General features: G+C 41.9%; 1 protein-coding gene across 4 annotated transcripts in view; it reads left to right on the top strand.

Moving 5' to 3' along the window:
• The window catches only part of LOC131046168 (ATP-dependent zinc metalloprotease FTSH 12, chloroplastic), a 316,628-nt gene that overhangs the window by 246,838 nt on the left and 48,843 nt on the right, over positions 1–20,947 (top strand). For all 4 annotated transcript variants that reach the window (XM_057979841.2, XM_057979842.2, XM_057979843.2 and 1 more), the window contains exon 17: positions 18,589–18,696. In XM_057979841.2, coding sequence (XP_057835824.1) covers positions 18,589–18,696 — 108 coding nt within the window. The remainder of the gene's footprint in view (positions 1–18,588; positions 18,697–20,947) is intronic.

Genomic DNA, 20,947 nt, shown 5'->3' with positions numbered 1-20,947 from the left:
CCTGAAATCCAAGAACATCTCCGAGGTAGCAAGAGCCTCCCAGCTTCGAAATTCGCCATAGGTGTGCAAATCACGAAGTAGAAGGCGCGAAATTTGCAGGACTTCCAAGGGAGAAAACGCAGTTCAGAGTTTGAAAACCATCCAAAGTCCGAAAACAAGAAGGTAAAATGTTGCGTTAAATCCTCCTGATCATTTGAACTTAGATTGCCAATTACCCAGGGTAAGAGAGAAAACTATTTAAAATGGTAAATTCTCTTTGTCCAGCAACCGCGAAAATTTAGAACGAAGAGATAACCATTGGAATTCAAACTTTGCAGGATCTTCCGTTCATTTCACGCGACGAGGTTGGGTAATCTCTCGCCATCCGCTCCTGTCAGGTAAGAACACTTTGTCGTGTATGATCCTTTGAAAAATCCTTAATGGGCGAATGTGTGAAATTTGATCGCATTGCTTGAATTCTTGAAATTTGCATCTCTTTTGCTCATAAACCTTGTTCAAAGCGCTCGAAAATTCAGAGTTCACTCCTAAAGCTTCACCAAAATTGCGTCTCTTTTGAAAACTTGGAAAATTTTTCATGCTGTCTATGTTAAAGTTAATCCAGAATCCAAAAGTGATAAGAATCTTCATGAATATGCTGCGGTTAAAGTTGATCAAGCTGTTAGCTAGAAGTATTGCTCTGTGTCCAAACTAAACTTTAAATTAATCCCGGCCTGTTGGAGCACTTCTTTTGTTATCTAACCCGCATTACCTTTCTTATATCATCTCGTAATCCGCGTTCGGCTGTGCAGGATAAATGCCTAAATCGGCAGTAGAATCATCAAAAACTCCCGCAGCAGCCGAAACCTCACGAGCCTCCAAATCAGATATCCCGCGTAAGGTTGAAAAGATGAAGTATCAGTATCAGAGGGGAGGATTGAGGGAGTCGAAAGTTCAGAGCGTCTGGGACAACATTGGTAATACCGACCTTGGCCATATTGATATTCAGGACTTCAGGAATCGGGTCTTCTCACCCAACGCATATGGCAGGCCTAGGCAGATGGTGGGAAGTGGCATCGCCCAAGCGGCAGGTTTTCCTCCAGCAATACAAAACTATGAATTAGTAGTGGAGGCTGCTCGACATTACGAACCAAAGTCCAGGCTAGTGCTTCTGGAGAATATGACTATCGCCAACTTCTCCCCTGAGGCTATTGGTGATGCATTTGATATCCCCTTTCCAAATAATCCGACAGCTACAACCATAGACGAAGCACAAGGGGCATATGATATGAATCCGGCCCGATGCAAGGCACTGATTAACGAAGAATGGTTCAAGGAGAAAAGGCCTTCGAGCACCAGGATTGTGAAAAGGACCCCCAGGAGTGATTTTCATAGTGAACATGGGGATATGGTCACCCTACTCAGCCGAGTCATGGGACTTCCTAAGTCCAGCTACTTTGAAGAATGGATGTTCTATTTTACAGAGCAAGTCTTCGCCGGAAAGTCTAAGTTTGACTGGGCTCAGATCATAAGCGATAACATCCACACTCACCTGATTGAGCTCGAAACGAAGAAGTACTTCACCATGACCTCTTATTTGGTCTACATGTTCGCCAAGAACCAACCACTGCCAAGATTGATAATGAAAGGTGAAATCGGGAATGGGCCCGGTCAGGTGAAAGTCTATGATTGTTACCCACAACTGCACTACCAGGATATAGCTCAGAGGGAAAAGAACAGCCCGGCTTACGCGGTTGGTCAGTATGAATGCGTCAATGACGCCTTCACAATGCGCCTGGTTAGGCTAATGCAGGGAGGGTTACACATAAGGCTCTCAAAGCAAGCTACTACTTTAGTGCAGAGGTATGGAGCCTGGTTCATTCAGTTCCCAAGGTTTTCCTATATCTGAATAGCTGGCTTCGATGGCGCTCCCCTCCGACTTCCACGGTATCCAACCGACAAAGTAATCCTTATGGAGGTGGCAAGGCAGTCATGCCTTGCTGACGTCTTACTTCGAGAAGGCAAGCAGGCTGGATTCGCATTTCCTATGATCATAGGCAGCCATGATGTCCATTTGAGGACCCCTACCCTAGCAGAGGAGTCCCTTGCAGAGTTGGCCTCTTATGGCCTACAGGACCATTTCCCAAGAAAATACTTCGATCATGATAATCTGGCGAAAAGAGCCTATGGTCGAAGATACAGAGCAAAGGAGTCAGTTGAGGACTATTGGAAGAATTGCTCTGATGACTACGAGGTTAGGCGACGGGAATATTCTAGGTTGAGTGTGCAGCAGATGCGACTCTTTGAATATCGTCGGGTCCCAGATCAGCTCACAGACTCAGGAAATTGCCTCCAGGTCCGAGAATTTGAAGCAGTACGACATCTCTTGCCAGGTGTTGATTGGTCCGAGGACCCAATCACAGATTTCGAAGCAGTCATGGTAGCCCCAGCAAGGTACACAGATCATTGGTTACATCAGCAGATCGAGAGGCTAGTTCATGAGGGAGTCCAGTTCACTTACCATTTAATGGGCAGTCTCGATTCTCAGTCTTCAGAAGACGAAGGAACGTCTAGTGCACCTGGGGAAAGAACCGAGAAACCGGAGAAAAGAAAGAAGGCTAAGGCTTGCAGAGGGACTCGGACGTCCAAAAGAACAAGAAGGGAGAAGATTCTGATAAAGAGGCCGGAGGTCACTTCATCCTCAAAAGATCCCAGTTCATCCGACGATGTTATAGAATTGGATTGCGTACCTGCTCCGCCCTCCCAGAGTGACATCGATGCATTTGAGGCCAATAATCCTCCTGCGCCTGATGTATTAGGTACTGAGCTAGGACCCCTCGGGTTGGCTGAGCTGGGTAACCAAATTGAAGAAGGAGAAATCCCATCCACCCAGGGGATCAAAATGCATGAACCTACCCAACAGAGCTGCCATGAGTTGCTACTCCTCAATTCAGCCAAGGACGACTCCACCGTTGAGGGAGAACAAAAGATAGACGAAACTCATGAGCCCGAGAAGAATGAAGAGCAACCTTCGCATGAAGATGTCGGGCAATTGTTCAGCGAAATAGGGGAGAATTCAGCTGCAAGCAAAGAGCTTCACACCTCCTTCACTCCTCCGGTGGCAGGGCAGCTGCGGATTTGTGGTCAGTCGATTGAGAGTGTAGGAGAACAAAATGCTGACTTAACCCTATCATCAACCCAGGCAGTACCTCAAGAATGGCTGATTGCCAGAGCTGAGCGCAAGGCCGCCAGCAAAGCACCCATCGATCTAGAGGACATCTTCTCACGTATGGATCAAACAAAAGCCAAAGGAAAGAAGAAGCCGAGGGCATATTCTAGAGTGACCAAGGACGAGCAAAGGAACCGCACTCTTCATATTGCCACCCCGCTCGTAGACATGCCAGTAGATCAGATAACACTGGCAGATTATAGCATCACAACTGTCCCCATCAGACGAGCTACCAAAGAGCAAGAAAAGGAAGAATTTAAAGATTCAGTACGGAACATACTCAGACAGCTCGAAGAGATCACAGCGGAAAAGGATATGTATCAAGCCCGTGCTAAGCAGGCTGAGAGATACATCAATCAGCTCCTACGGCCATTACAGAATCCCTCTGAATCCCATATTCCCCCAACGGCATTGGCACAAAGGACCACGACTGAATTTGAAGGAATTCGGGATACCGCAAAGGCCATCAAGGAGTGGATGCAAGACATCAAGAAAAGGGGAGAACAGATCTTTAAGGAGGTGAAAGAAATGGCCCTCCATCGAGAGCTCACTCTAGTCAAGCTGTTGGAGGTAAAGAGGGAATCCCTTCACATGTGCGAAGTGGCAGCGTCTACCCTTCCCCTCATGAGGGCTCTTTTTTGGACACATGCGCAAATTCCCACGTTGTCTGACATCCTAGATCCTCATAGCATTAGCTATCTCAAAGAATGGTACTGGACCATCACCATGAAGAACGACGCCAAGGAAATTATTGACAAAGAAAGTGACGCATGTGAGGTAATTCTGGGGAACATGCAGGAACTAGGTAAGACCATCCTCCGATCAATGGTTTCAGGATGGATAAATGACCTGTCCGACAGTGTAATCCGGCCAGACTGGGAAGAGAGGTTGGGGGCAGATAAGGTTTCCTATTCCGCTGGGGACTTGAGTTTTGCTGGTCAGTTCCATTCAGACATATTATGCTTCGAGCGTAATCGCTCCAGCTGGAAGGACGGTTTGAAGCACGTGGACCAGTATCTCGAGGGCATGTAGTACAAAATTCGCCACCCTCCCATGCCTCCATTCAGTCTACTCTTCCTGTTGTGTATCAAATTCCAGAAATACATTTGCAAGGAACGGGCAGTAGGTCGTGATTTATGGCAGGAATACTTGCATGGCGAGGACCAGTTTCTAGAGAAAGAGTGTGAAACCGAAATAGAGAAAGTAGTTTCTCAAAAGTGCTCTTTTCCCTCCAAATCTTAAAATGCACTTTTGTCCAAAAAAGGTGACAGTTGACTTTTGGTCAACAAATTGTAAAACTTTTGTGCACCTTTTTTGATTTGTTCCAGATTGTTGTAATTATCCCTTTTTGGGTAGTTGTTGCCCATTTTGGGGTAGTTGTTGATATTTGCCTCCCATTTATGGGTATGGGCAGCAATGCTTTATGGATGAATCTGGGCCACTTATTTAGATTAAATCTAGGCCATTCATCCTTTTTGAAGCCTATTTAAGGGACTGGTTTTCCCTCTTTTTTGCAAGTTCTTGGATTGTTGCGAAAGCTCTGAAGAAATTTGCAGGAATTAATACAATGAATTAAGACTATTTTCAAGTTTCCTTGTGATTGCATGGTCTCCTTCTTCACTTAATTTTGAAAGCTTTCAGTTATGTCTATTGCAAGGAAAATACTTCAAACTTCTATCTGTTAGTGACTTATAGTATTTGATAAATCACAAAGTATTCGTAAACTTAGAAATGGCATCTCCAATATTGTATTTGGGACGAATAAGATGGGCCATTAAGAATCTAAAGAAAATTAAGACCCAAGAATTGAACTTCCATTGTTAGGAGACTATGTGATCGATCCTCTGTTATTAGTGGCTAACATGGATAAGAAACCAATGGAGGTGCACATGGAGATTCTTGGAACGACTCTTACAAATACAATTGTTGATGGTGTATTTGGTGTGAACATACTTCTAGAAAACACTTGGAGAAGTCTTGGTAAGCCTATTGTTTCGTCCCCAACTTTTCAACTAGTTGCTATAGACTAGCAAGGGATCAAGTTGCTTGTAATTTAAATGGCCCCCAATTTAGTTATTTGAATTCAAATCTTTATATTAAATTTTGTGGGCATCTCATTAGGAAAGAAAGCATATGCCGATTATTGTGTGAGGGTTGATTGGTAGCATAATTGGAAAAAGAACACTCTCAATTGAAACAAGGGTCGAAATATATAATTGATTTAAACAATCAAGTAGTAAGTGAGGAAGTAGCTTCCTTAGATTTGTCGAATTCATACTTCAAAGAATAATGGATAGAGAAGCATGACCATGACTGGATGTAGCAGAAATGAAGGTATTTCACTATTTTGGAAGTGTAGTCATGTTCGAAAGATGAAACAAATTCCGTTCATGGCCTTTTTAACTAGCAAATGGAGGACTGAATTTTTTTTGTGGAATTGTAATTTTATTGAAGCTACAAGGATTGTGCAATGACAAGCAGGCAATGAAAGATGACTTTAAAAATTGGTCAGTTTATGTGTGTTGAACTCCATACAAAGTGCACAACAAAAAGTGTGTTCAGTTCCAATAGAGGCAACCAACTTTAAAAATAATGTAGGTACATCTTAGAATAATAATATCAAAAAAATATTCAATTTGGAGCTTATGAATACTTGTGCTAACAAATGTTACAAAGGAGCATACTCATGTTGCATACTCCAACATAACATGGAGGTGAGGTTAGAGTACACTAAGGAAAAATCAAAAAATAATGAAGGGTTGAAAAAAAGAGAGTAAAAAGTGGACCCCACAAAATACAGATGAAAAAATGAAGAGAAAAGAAAAACATTAGATGGGGTAGAAAAGGAAAGAAATATATCAAATAATAAAGTGAAAAAATTATATATCTGCACTGGACAACTTAATATTTCATTTTCCATTGCCACCGTATGGTTTGCCCTCGTTGGGTCAACCAACTAAGATTGGTCCATTGTCATCATATGGTTTACCATTGTTGTGTCTACCATCACCATATATTTTGCCATCATTTGGTCAATTGTCACCATACAGTTTGTTGTAGTTGGGTCCATTGTTGTTCAAACTCATGTCATTGTTGATTTGTCCACTATCGCCATATGGCTTGCCACCATTGATGATTGGTCCACCTTTGCCATACAATTTGCCATCATTGGGTCCATCATTGTTGATTGGACCATGTTGTGACGTTTTCACACATCGCCCCATTGCAAATGGGGACCCCCCTTTTTTGTAGAATAAACCAAGTCTTTTGTGGTCAGTGTCGTCTATCGGCCCGAAAGATTGAGCCGTTAGTATAGATTCTGGCCTTTGGAGGTCATGAAATGCCTAAGTATGGAATGGATTTTAAAGAATATATAGCCCTGATAGTTGTCGTCAAGTCAAGAATTAGGGTTTTCAAAGTATTATCAAACTGCATTGTGTTTATTGATTATCCTTTGAACATTTCATTTTGTTAACTTATGACTTGATTGATACTTGTAAGATTACAACATTTTCTTGTCTTTTCAAGATTCAAGAACAAGACTTTGGATGCTGAGAAGAGGACTTCGTTGAGTGGATGATATCATCTTTCAAGGAAGAGATTGCAATGATAGATTAAAGAATGCACGGTCAGAGGAATGGAATGATGGATATTTGGCTAAGTGTCAAGATAACCCCAAGAACTAATATGAAGAAATGAAAGAGAAACAAACAAATTTGGCTGTCTAAAAATTCCTCCCTATTGTGACGTTTTCACACATCGCCCCATTGCAAATGGGGACCCCCTACTTTTTAGGCCCTCTCGGTCTTTTGTTTTGGTTTTTGGGTTCTTTTCGCGGTAGTCTTGTCAGTCTCTTTGCTTTCCAAGTGTTTGGGGGTCATATTGATTAAGTTTGCTTTTCGTTTGAGCAAATTTGGTCAAGTCTAGGACTCGTTTTGTTTATTTTAGGGTTTTTGCCTTCAGTCCTAGATTTTAGGGGTTTCTTTTAGGGTTTTGGAAAAACTGAACTTAGAATTGCAATCGAGACCCTTCAAGGAGCCTCCCAGTAAAATTTGAGCGAATTTTGAGCACTTACTATTTTTAGTAAGTTTCACTGCCTCCTGGATTGGTCTAATTTTTCCAAAAATCAAACTTACTATTTTTAGTAATTTCTATTTTTGGTAAGTTCTTTCTTGACCTATTTTGTCCAAACCCTAACATTTTGTAACACTTACTATTTGGGAAAATCTATTTTTAGCAGGTTCGTCAGAGGAAAAACACTGAAAACTGAATATCTGTGAAGACTGAATGTTGCTGAAGATTATTTCTAAATCCGGAAGAGTCAGAAGGCAGACAAGTTGGATCAAAAAATGGTATGGAACTCCTATTCCAGAAGAGGAAAGCATGCAAAATCATCTAAGTCTGGAAATCCACATCGATCCACCGATGTCATCCTAATTCGAAAATGGCCTGAAATTTCACTAAGTCTGAAAATTTGAAAGATCTTCCAAAATCCAGAATTTGCATTATGATTCCTAGGGACCTGAAACCACTCTCAAACATCTTGCCAATATATATGAAATATAACTTAAAGTATAAGAAAGGAAAAAGACATTGAAGATGCCACTTATAATGTTATATTTCATATATATATATATTCTGATGAAGGAAGATTCCTCCATGGTCAAAATTCCTTACCCATAGTAAAAATCCGCCCTACTCTCGAGGAAGGTGCCAAATTGGAAGGGTTAAGGAAGGATAGACAAAATCATGAATTCCTCCTCCATGAAGAATTTCCACCCTAAGACAAGGAAGGGCGCTATAATGAGGTATGCAGGGAGAGATGAAGAAGTGCATGAATCTTTCACCAATGCAAAACTCTGCCCAACACTCAGATAGGGTGCTAAAATGAATGATGCATGGAAAAGACTAAAAATTTATTCCTCCATGAACAAGTGAGAATTCCGCCCTAGGCCAAAGGAGGGCGCTAAAATTAAGCTACCATGGAATTCACAAAAAAAAAAATCAAAATTTCTTCTTCCTTGGAAGGGCGCCAAAAAGAGATATCCATGGAGAAGGTTGAAAGACTCAAAATTCCTTCACAAGTGAAGAATTGTGCCCTAACCAAGGAAAGGATGTTGAAATGGCCAAGTCAGGAAAAAACAAGGATGAAATGATGAATTCCACCATGAAGAGTGAATTCCACGCCTAAGTTGGAAAACTGAAAATTTGTCTGAGGCATGCGAAAATCTAGGGATCAAGGATGAACGCTTCAAGATGAAATTTCCTCCATTAAGGTCAAAATTCCATGCCCAGTCAGGAAGTTGAAGAGAAATTTTCTCTAAGGCATGGAAATAATGAAATTCCTTCGCCAAGCTGGATTCCACATTCAAGTCAAAGAATGAAGAGAAATTGTCTAAGGCATGAAAAATCCAAGGATCAAGGAATGGATTGAAGAAGCAGGAAATCCCCTCGGGAAATTTTTACAAAAATCCATTTTTAGAGACCAAATCTTGTTCGAATTTCAAAACTTTTTGCAGATTTGGAATCACGAGAAAATTCCCTCTTGGACCGTGGAACCCTAATTTGGAATTTTTTCTAAAAAATAGGAAATGTGCAAAATTGATGAATTATCTTCTCCAAGGCAAGGAAAAAATTCAAATTCTTAGGAAAATTTTGCCTAGATATAGTTTTCTCTCTCCAAGGGTTTCTCGCCAAGTGGTAGCTGTTGTCGAGTAATTAAGCATTAAGGTAAATTGTGTTAGCATCGACAATTAACCCGTCGGTCGTCAGCAGTTGGCACCGGGTAACTGACCAGACTCCTTTATATTGTATCTGTTTCCAGTCTTTGGGATGCTATTGTAGTTGAACATATTGCTATCATTGTATGTACTGGCTTATCATGAATCAATAGAACACTTGTGAGTTCCATATATTCTGTGTACTTCTGTCATTTATGCAATGTCTTAACCTGACACCCTACGGGGAACATTTGGCGCCGTTGCCTAAGTAAAAACCTGGGAGCAACGGGAAAAGGACGTACTACATGGCACACGGATAATGAAACAACCATTACTAGAAGGAACGAGTGACCCTGATAGAGAACCCGGCGAATTGTTCGAGGGGGAAAAGACACTCACGAAGGATTTCTCTTGCATCCTACAGGCGGCAATCGAAACACACGTACGGAGGGAAGCCACCACCGAAGATGTCCCAGAAGATGCTGTGTGGAGTTCGCTCGGAGTAAGCCCCGCTGTGAATCGCTTGATGAGCCAACTGCCTAACCTTTTGGCACAAGGATTTTTGGCTCTCCAGAACTGAAGGGAAGATATCTACCGAGAGAACCGACGACAGCAAATTCTACGAGAATTTAGGGAGCACTAAGAAGAGGAGCGCAATACATGAACTCTGACGGTTAGCGAGAATAAATAAGAACACTCCCATTGTAATGAGTATGTCAGTGACATACATTATGTACGAGGGATGTAGTAATAAAAGTTTTTTTTTGTTTGGTTGGGTACATGGTATGTGCTTGTTGTGTACGAAAGTGATTTATGCCCAATATACTAAATAAAGACAAAAGTAAAAAGATACAAAGTGATGAATGGGAAGTGGCACAAAGAGCGTTGAATCTCAGACAATAGATAGAACGAAGGTGTAGGCTAAGGCAGCTTGCCGACGGACGACCGGCCAAGGGGTTGCTCGAAGGGAACCCAGGAGGTGTCACGGAGGTTGCGGAGGCAAAGATAGACGGAGAGAATTACACTCTACACTGTTGTAGGGTTGCCCGAAGGGGACCTAGAAGAAGTCACGGAGGGTGTCGAAGGAGAACTCTACAGTTCACCAGAATACCACCACAGGATAAGAAGTCGCAAAGAGTTGGTGGAACAAACAAGGCGAAATCTAAACCTGATCGACGCTACCAGAGACCTACTAAAGAACTTGTCCATTTCGGAGGACAACCAGAGGGAGACTACCGAAGGTGCCGAGGGAACACAAGGGTACCGTACGAGAGGCAATTTGTTCGGTTCAGGGTCACCAACCTTCTCTGGAGGACCCACGAGTGGAGGGTCAGGTGCAGGAGGCGGAGGATCACCAGGTACAAGCACACAAGGTATCAGAGGAGCAAGACCCAACGATGGGATGGCAAGTAAACAGAAATTGCCAAAGTTCACAGGGGACGGCAAGGAAGACCTCGTATGACACTACCGTACATGTGAAACTATTTGGTCTGCCAACGGAGTGACGAACCAGGATGAGTGGGTACAACAATTCCCAGCCACGTTACGCGGAGTTGCCATAGATTGGTATTCCGATTCTGACAAGCAAAAAGTGGCCACATGGGCCAATCTACAGAAGGAATTCAAGGAGGAGTTTTAGTTGCTCCGTGATGACAATGAAATTGTAGTCGAGATATATGGTACCAAACAAGGTCCCAAGGAGACAGTACGGGCATACAGCCGGAGGCTGAAAGAACTGCTGGGTAAAATGGAAAGCCAACCCACAGATGGGTTGAAGAAACGATGGTTCGTTGAAGGGTTGAAATCCTCCCTACAGAAGAAGATGAAAATTGTACCCCCGACATCATATGACGACGCCTATAATAGGGCGATGGACCTCGAGAGCGAACACAAAACGTCAAAGAAGAAGAAAAGTAATAAATACTCATCCGACGATGATGAAGACTCTGACGGGGAAAGCAACAGCGGTGGCGAATCAAGCAAAAAGGCGCATGCGCTCCAAAAGGACATGGAACGAATGCTGAAAGAATTCAAAGCCATGAAGGGGAGTACAAGTAAGACTAAAGAAAATGATGTGTGGTGTATGGACTGTAGGAGTGATAGACACACCAAGGGGTCCTGCCCCAAGAAGGCTTTCAGTGACATTTGTCAGATTGTCGGACATTTGACAAAGGAATGTCCCTACAATATGAAAACCAGGAGCCAACAAGCTCTCTTCACGCAAGAGCAACCGGCCGTCGGAACTTCGCAAATCGCCAACAATAATGCATCATCTAGCGGATACCGAAACAACCGGCGAGGGGGGAAGACCAATAATAACAATAATAATAGGGGTCGGATCCAATATGATGCGAAGGGACGACCAATGATCCAGTGCCGAGCTTGCAATCAATGGGGCCACTTTGCCAGGGAATGCACCTCAGAAGAAATTCCACAAAAACTATGCAAATGGTGTGGGCCTGGAGACCACGATGATGGAACTTGCCCAAAGTTGGGAGTGAACTTGCTCAACATTGACAGGACGGAGGAATGGGTATTGGCAATCACACGATCATAGGTAAAGAAGGCCACATACCCGGACCCCCACACAGAGAAGCAGCGGGCGTTGGAGGCGAAGGCTGAAGTGGCGAAGGAAATGTTGGCGCAAGGGAACACTCAGGAAGCGGCAAGTACTTCTCGCTCTGAGGCTGAGGAAAATATCCAGAATCAAATGCTGCAGATTGAAGTACCTGTGAAGATGAAGGACCTCCTGGAAACGATGCCGCAATTACGTACGACACTCCTACGTACGGTGCAAGTAACCCCACAGAGTCGGGTGACCTGGAATACAGATGTTCCTTGTGGAACACCAATAGACCCATTGGTGCTGACACTATACAGTGGTCGGCACCTGGCGGTGGTAGAAATGGGAATACTTGGCACCATTTTGACTGACACCATTGTCGACGGCGAGTCGGTAGTGAATGTGCTTCCGGAAGAAACCTGGAAGAAGCTTGGCAAGCCAACACTATGGCTGTCAACCTTCAACTTACTGGGAGTGGATCAACATGGTATCAAACATCTTGGAACGCTCATGGCGCAACAAGTGACCATCGGGACACAACCATTTGTCCTCGACTTCGTGGTGATTTCGCTCGCTAAGAAAGGATACGACGCCATTCTTGGCAGAGGGTGGTTGGTGGCAGCCAAAGCGAATCACAACTGGAAGCGTAACATGCTGTCCATGGAGAAAGCTGAGCAAAAATTTATTATCGACCTGAAAACACAACTCGTGAGTGAAGAACTTGCGTCAGAATTGGAATCGGATGGCGAGGGCGGAGTTGACGAAGGAAAGTACGGAAGGGAACCAGATGAGGAAGGCGTCTTGGGAATCCAAGGATGTTCGGAAGATGAGACTGATTCCCCTAATGGGCTCTTCCACTAGCAAATGGAAGACTATGAGCTGCTGTATGGGTGCAACATGTTGGAGGTTAATGAGGAGCCGGACGAAAATGAATTTCCGCCAACGTACGGGGAATACACGGAAGGGGATGCTCCTGTCAACGAGACACCAGCACATAGGTTTGACATGACGAAACCAATCCAGTACGAAGAGTCCGTAAAACCTACAAACCTCGGCATGGAAGCAGAGCCAAGGAACATCCTGGTTGGCGACGACTAGAATCCAGTCCTGAAAGCCGCTGCATTTAAAATATTCATGGAATACAAGGATGTATTCGCCTGGACGTACAAGGACCTGAAAGGGGTACTGCCAGAACTGTGCGTACACCAAATTTCACTCGTACCTGGGGCCGTACTTGTATGGAAGAGGTCGTACAAAATTAATAAAAACTATGTTGTGAGAGTGAATGATGGAATCGATCGTATGCTCGAAGCCGGGATTATTTTCAAAGTGCAGACCAGCGAGTGGGTATCGCCCATAGTGATATCCCTTAAAAAGGAGGCTAACCAGATCCGAATCTGTGTGGATTTTAGATGCCTTTACGCGGTCACCATAAAGGACCCGTTTCCAATACCATTTATGGATAGCATCTTGGAGGAAGTGGCCAGTCATGAAATTTATTCATTTATGGATGGATTTTCTGGGTATAACCAGATATCCATTGTTGAAGAGGACAAATTAAAAACGACCTTCATAGTGGAAGATGGTGTGTATGCGTATAACCGAATGCCGTTCGGGTTATGCAACGTGCCAGCGACATTCCAACGGATAATCCTTCACATATTTGACAAGATGTTAGTAGGGAACTTTAGGGCGTTCCTTGACGACTGGTCCATCTACAGTAAGCAGGATGCACATCTGGCCGCACTTAGCGAATGCATGGAGAGATGCAGGCGAGCTCGCCTAGCACTCAATCCCAAAAAATGCAGATTCATGGTGCCTCAAGGGAAGCTGTTAGGACACAGTGTGTAAGGCTGGACTCAAGACTGACCTGGACAAGATTTGGGTGATAGTGGAAATGGAGGCACCGGCAGAGGTCACGGGAGTCAAATCCTTCCTAGGACACATAGGGTATTACAAGCGGTTTATCAAAAATTTTGCTCAAGTATCCTACCCTCTAGACAAGCTGACGAGGAGAGGTGAACGGTACGCATGGGGGATGACTCAGGAAGAGGCCTTCCAAGAACTAAAGTCACGGTTGGTAGGTGTGCCAATCCTGACATATCCGAATTGGGACAAAGAGTTCCATGTACACGTCGACGCATCAAATTTTGCCATAGGGGCCACACTAATGCAGGTTGGCGATCACGGGCTAGATCACCCAGTATACTTCGCAAGCAGACTCCTGTCAAAAGCGGAAAAAAACTATAGTACGACAGAGAGGGAAGCCCTAGGGATGGTGTACTCCGTCCAGAAGTTTAGACATTACTTACTGGCCACGCCGTTCACATTCTATGTGGACCACTAGGCATTAATGTACCTAGTGAATAAGCCAATCATTCAGGGGCGAATCAGTCGATGGCTGCTGCTGCTGCAGGAGTTTACATTTAACATTATTGTATGACCTGGGAAAAGCCATGTGATAGCCGACCAACTATCTAGAATCAAGTCAGGGGAATCGACAAAAGGAGTAAATGAAGACTTCCCGGACGCCCACTTATTCCGCATTGCCGACCTTCCTGCCTGGTACACAAGCATCGGGGAATATCTATCGACATTACAATTCCATAGAGAGATGCCACTAGGGGAGCGAAGGAAGCTCGTACTAAGGAGTAGGACGTTTCAACTCATTAATGGCCTTTTGTATAAAATGGGACCTGACTAGGTCCTACGACGATGTGTTCTGGAGGAAGAAATTCAAGGTGTTTTACGGGAAGCACATGAAGGCCCGATAGGAGGGCACATGGGGCCTGACTATCCTCGGGTGAACAGGCAAGCCGAGGCGACAAACAAAATAATCGTCTCTGTGATTTACAAGTCTTGCGGAGTGGAGAAGGAAGATTGGGAGGAACGCTTACCGTCGGTACTGTGGGCGTACCGGACGACGTATAGGGTCACCACAGGACTAACCCCCTTCCATTTAATGTTCGAGCAGGAGGCGGTGGTGCCAGTGGAATTCATGGTGCCGAGTCTTCGGATTGCCATTGACAATAGACTAGGCGACATGGAGAGTCTTCGAGAGCGGTTGTACACCTTGAACAAATTGGATGAGCGACGAATGATGGCTCAGTGGGCGACAGAGACGGCACAGCAGAGGCGGAAAACATGGCACAACAAACACCTACGAAGAATGCAGTTTACTCCCGGACAACTTGTGCTAAAGTTTAACGGACGCAATGAAATAAAGCCTAGCAAGTTCAAGGTAAAGTGGCTGGGTCCATTTAAGGTTCGCGAAGTCGGCGCGAACGGAGCCATTAAGCTGTGGACGCTTGACAGCAAGGAAATAAACGAGGCAGTCAATGGCTCGAAATTGAAGGTGTGCAGGGAACACCCAGACCATGAAAATGAAAATTGAAAAGCAAAAAAATTATAATATAAATTTAAAAACAAAAAACAAAAAATTGGGGGTCTGGGGGCAGTTCCTAGCGCACATCATTTTTGTGATATTTCTTTTACAAGCAATCATTGCCAGATCGACGGAAATCACTGCCAGATCGACGGAAATCATTGCCAGATCGACGGAAATCATTGCCAGATTGACGAGAAGCATTGCCAAGTACGGAATGTTACACATTAGTACGGACAAAGACATTTGTACGACATTTTAGTAGGTGGTAATTCCGTACAGACCCGTATGGACAAAGGCGTCAAACGAACTACACAAATCTGTACGGCCACGAACCTAGGCATTTTTTCGTACGAAACAATTCCGTACAACTTCGTATGAATGCAACTCTAGAAAAAGGGAAAGACAATCCCGTATGGTCATTGGTGTATGAAAAAGACCATACGATTCATTGGTATAGGAAAAAAAAACGAAATCGTACGATTGCGAATTAATCCATGGGAAAGAGAAAATTCCCTCTGTTTTGAATTGACGATGTTTTGATCTATAGGCCCATATTCCGTACACCATTGCATCAGGGAAAGAGGTTGAAACTTGCCACGCCGTACACGCTGCGGCAGCCGTACCGCCATACCGTACCACCATAACGGAAATGGCTATACTCGTACCCCAGGAAACAAAATTCAGTTGATGGAGAAGGCAACTAGAAAGTTGAAGAAATTAGATTGGCGAAGGAGGCTACAGGAAACTTAGAGAGGACAACACGGAAAGGATTCGATGGGTGATCAGCAGGATGCGAGCTAGGGGAAGGCCGTGGTGCAGGTTGCACGCACGCAGAAAGTCACACCGGACACTGTGACGTTTGAGGGACTAGCTGGCAGTACGTGCAGACAATGGTGGGAAATGACCCTAACCCCAGCCAACATTGAGGTCAAAGTAGCCCTTGCCAAAGCACGCGCCCATGACATAGTACAAATGCCCATCTTTTCTATTAAGGAATTTGAACCATGCTTGCGCACTATCATCAAAACCTATGATCCAGAGTTGCGTACGTCGTCATTTAAGTTTCAGCATACAGATATCATAGTTTCTTTCAATCCGGATGATTTCGAGAGGGTGTTTGGCATTCCGGATAAAGGGAGAAAGATTGACAAAAATACAACAAAGATGTCCCAAGAACGGAAAACACAACTGTTAAAAGAAATGTGTCGGGATGACTTGACGACAGCCGATTGGGCAAGGATTCTCGCACCGTAGGGCAGAGGGTTAAAGAAAACATTACTGAAACCTAGCATCTGGCAGTGCTTGATCGATTTGATGCAGAGTCGATTAACTGGCGCAAGTAGGGCGTTGGATGCAGTGGTACCTATGATGCAGCAGTCCTACCCTAGATGGCTGCACACAGTGGCAAAATAGAAATAAAACTCACAAGACTTGGTAAAATACATTGCTCAATACAAAGCTTGCCCCTAAAAGACTCCATTGTGCTGGCTTAATGCAGAGCTCAGCTTCAATGTACTCCACTTGAATGTTGTACAGAGCTAAATCCTGGGGGACTTCATATCAGAACATCATTTGCTTTTTAGATATTACCAAGCATTTCTGACTGTAAGGCTACATGTTTCAAATCATTTGTAACATCAATATTTGTTACTTGTCAAACATTGTAAAATCAGTCATAATTGCATTCAAGGATCATGATACAACAGTCATGACTATTGATTTCAGGAGCTAAAGATGTCAACAATAGATTGATCAACTCAAATCTAAATTCAGTTAATAATTACAAACTCTGCACTATCCTTAATGATCTGAAGGATCCAATTGATGACTTCTCTGTGAACAGGAGTCGAAGTCCAGGGATTTAACCAAAGTCACAATCTTATCAATGGTCTTTCCCAGTTGATAATCATATTAGCTGGAGTCCAATCTCGTGGCATCACATATTCGTTGCCTTTATACAAGGTAGGAAGAAAAAGGAAACTTTATGTAAGCAATAATGTGAAGCCAACTCTTCTTGTACAGTAGGAATAATATGAATTTAAGAATTCTTTTCAGCGAAATATCACTCATAAATGCAGACCTAAAGTGTAAGATTTGACATCATTATTATGATTCACAATTGCACTTACAGAAGACAAATTTTGGATAAAACAGGTTGAAATGGCCTAGAAACTGCCAGGAATCAGTCCAAAACTGTTTGAAATATACCTAAAATGGCTGAATTTGTTATTCCCTGTTTCTAGACTATTTAGGGAATATTTTTTGAGAAGAGATTATAGCAAATTCCCAAGATTGTCCGAGTGATGATAGCTTTCTGCCTATAAGAAGTGGTAGTGTAGGCCACGTTTTTATGTTTGGCAACAGATCTCTGTGAGACTTGTAGCATTTTGGAAGCTGAGAGTCTAATGGTTGGTTGCTTTCAGTTTAAGGGTGAAGAGAAGGGTTGCTGCTCTCTGCTAGAAACCCTTGGTCCCTGTAATCTCCTTAGGAACTATGCCTTGCACATCTGCACCTATTAAGTTTGAGGCAGTGTATGAACCTCCAGTCTTACCAACTCAAATCAAAGAGGAGAGGAGAGAACTGCTTGCTAGTAGTTTGCTCTGCCTTCTCTGCTCTCTGTTCAACTATTTTCTGATATGCATGTTCTTGAACACGGACTGGCTGTTTCTTTCTTCTTGTTTCCTTGATATATTCAAGTGTATTTTCTTTTGTAAAACTCATTTACTCTGCTTTCCCTCCTTTAGGATAGATAAGTTGAACAATGAGTTTTTATTTTCTATGGGTTGATTGAAGGTTCAGAATCCCTTAACTTAGCCATAGGTTAGGGTAATACTGTTTAGATTTGACATGTAAATATGAAATGTAACAGTAAAAGAAGATAGCAGATCACATTTCAAGCTCAGAACATGTCCCACGAATGTTTAAACAGTGGTCGGATTTTGTTGGCCACTTAAGGATCATTTCCAGGGAATGTTTCTCTTTTGCTAGGTTTTAGTGGAATAAGATAAATTATTAAGCTTGGTAGAGAGCTGATTAGAATAGACACCTGTTTTCAATATACATAAATAAATAATAAACTGGCCGAGAACTTATCTTGATAAATTATATAATGGAAAATTATAAAATGATATTTCAGACTTTTATTGAATTGGTTTACTTGTACTTATATTCTTATTTCATCATTCTTGGGCTTGGGACTTGTTTGAATCTTTCTAAACAATATAGATCAATTTTTTCAGGGAACTAATATCTTGATAGTGCAAAGTGACATACAACAAAATTCGGGCAATAGAAGATAGTTGCAGTGCAATTCACATTTTTTCATTGTTTTGTTTGTTTGAAAATTTCTCTTCCTAATGCAATATACCAAGGTAAGTATTATTCATTACCATTTTGATGGGCATGAAGCTACATAATAAATATTCTTCTGGATGGTGCTGCTGATTTGGGATGGAATTATTGGAAGATTTTCAAGAATTTATTGCTTAGAATTTTATCCTTTGTCTAGGATTTGTTGTTGTTTACTGAATTGACAGTTTAAATTGCATAGTATTGTTTGCAATTGTGGGACTGGCAGGAGTGTGATTCCCAATTATTGTGTATAATTTGTGTTTGTTTTTCTTTTCCTTTTGGAATGGGCGTGTCCAAGAAGTGGGATAAAATAGTGGGAAGAGCAGTTAATAATCTTATTAACAAGATGGGTTTGTGGCAGTATATTGATGAGGCAGAAGAGGAGGCAATGACTGCTTTGAGGAATAACAGACACATTTTGGACAGATTGGTAGCTGAATTACTTGAGCACTCAAAACTAACTGGCTTGGTAATATTTGTCTAGCCAATGCTATTACTTTGATGGTTATATATTGTTTGTGATGATTCTTTGTGATGTATGGCAACAAGTGTCATTTGTTTTTGTTTGTAAGGCATATAATGAGAAAAATAAATCAAATCTACACTATTTTCGATGTATTATCATGGGGATCTATCCTAATGTGTCTTAATTTTGTGAATATGGCATTAGCTCACCATTTTCAATAGTAAAAGCATGGTTAATATCCTAGGTGGTGCAAGCAATTTTTGTTTCATCTTTTGACAGATTCTAAGAAAAAATCTGTTTATGGGCATTAATCTAATTTACAATGGGCATTGAGTTGTATGGTCAACATAAATAATGATCTGTAAGTATTCCTATTTTGTTGTGTACAGATGATTAAATTCTATTGGTTTAGTCAAGACACAATTTTTCACTTTATAAACTGTAATATCCCCAATTGGACAACCATAGGAAATATACAATCTTCCTTATGCATGCAAACTGAAATAATGAAAGATGCCTAAGTAGATGTCAAGCTCCAACAAAATAAATCTTGATTAGCAGTACAATTAGAAGCAATGTATTCAGGAAACTCTTATTGGTCAAAACATTCAACTATGAAACAACGAATCCAACATTCTAAATGCTGATACTATTTATGGCTGGTACGAACACTCACAACTTGCTGCAAAAATGTTGTAGAATCTGCATCAAAAGTGATGCTGTTGTATGCTGGAAATAATATCGAAACAGCCGCAAATTCATTGGAATGGTATGGTGATGCTTTAGGATGGTAGCAGCTAGGATGTAGGTTGTATGGTCTCCTTGGAATGATGATGAAATCTCCAACAATATATGAAAGTCCTCCAAATCGGCAACAATATGTCTATCATCAATTTAAACCCATGAAACCCTAAAAGTCAGCAATGATATGATTCAAGTGACTTGTACAATGGCGGGGAGGATTAGTGTGGCAGCTGGAAACAACAAAATGATGACGAAAAAACCTCCACAATGGTGGCAAACAGCAGATCACTGCTAAAATCCTTGAACAACAGCAACCCTGTGACTGAAACTGCTTTTTATGACAGCAAATGGTGAAATGTAGAGCCTGGAAATGATGATGACAGCAATAGAAATCTTCCAAATCTCAGAAAATATAAATGTTATACACATGATGATTTCAGATTGATTTGTTTGCAAATACTCATATAATCCTTGATGACTAATTTTTCAATATATTCTTTAATAGATCAGCATAGATGTTATCCTCAGATGGACAAGAGGGTCTTCCCTCTTCCAATCCAGCTATGGAAGCGAAAAGGGATTTTGCCCTCCAAATCTCCGACACCAAGGGTGTTTGTATTTGAATTTTGAATGCATCAATCTCAAAAATGGAAGTAATAATGAAATAACAAACTGGATGATTCATTTTTAGGAAATGACTTTCTTTTATAGTTGCATTTTTGGGCCCTTCGTTTGAATTTACTTTTCCCTCCAAATGTTTAAAAACATTTTTTAAACAAAATAATTCATTGGCCCTATAATAATATTTAATTTACCCTTTTGAAAATAAAGTGATTGGGCCCAACTTAAAAATATTATTAAATAAATGTTGATAGCAGTACAATTAGTAGCAATATGTTTAAGAAGCCTTTATTGGTTAAATTATTTAACTATGAAACAACAGATCCAACATTCCACAATGCTGATTTGATTTTTGGAAACCCTTAAATTCAAAAATAATCAAGTATGACAGCAGATCTAAACTATTTATGGCTGCTATGAACACTCCCAACTTGTAACTAAAATGTTGTATGGATTTGCAATAAAATGGATGCTGGTGCAGGCTGGAATTGATGTTACAGCCACAAATTTGTTGGAATGATATAGCGGTGCTGTAGGACGGTGGTGGCTAGGATATAGGTTGTATGACGTTCATGGAATGATGATAAAATCTCCAACAAATATCTTAAAGTCATCTGAATCGGCAACAATATGTCTTTACATCATTTTTAAACACTTGAAACCCTAAAAGTCAGTGATGATATCATTTGAATGACTTGTACGGGGGCAAGGAGGATTAGTATGGCAGATGGAAACAACAAAATGATGACAGAACCTCTCAACAACAGCAACAAACAACAGATCACTTCTGAAACCTTTTAAACATTCCAACTCTATGACTGAAATTGTTTATACAATTGCAAATGGCAACATGTAGCAACCGGAAATGATGGTAGCAGCAGTACTAAAG

Source organism: Cryptomeria japonica, chromosome 2, assembly GCF_030272615.1.
Source record: "Cryptomeria japonica chromosome 2, Sugi_1.0, whole genome shotgun sequence".
In the NCBI taxonomy this organism is placed as follows: Eukaryota; Viridiplantae; Streptophyta; class Pinopsida; order Cupressales; family Cupressaceae; genus Cryptomeria; species Cryptomeria japonica.
This window is presented reverse-complemented; position numbering and strand designations above follow the sequence as displayed.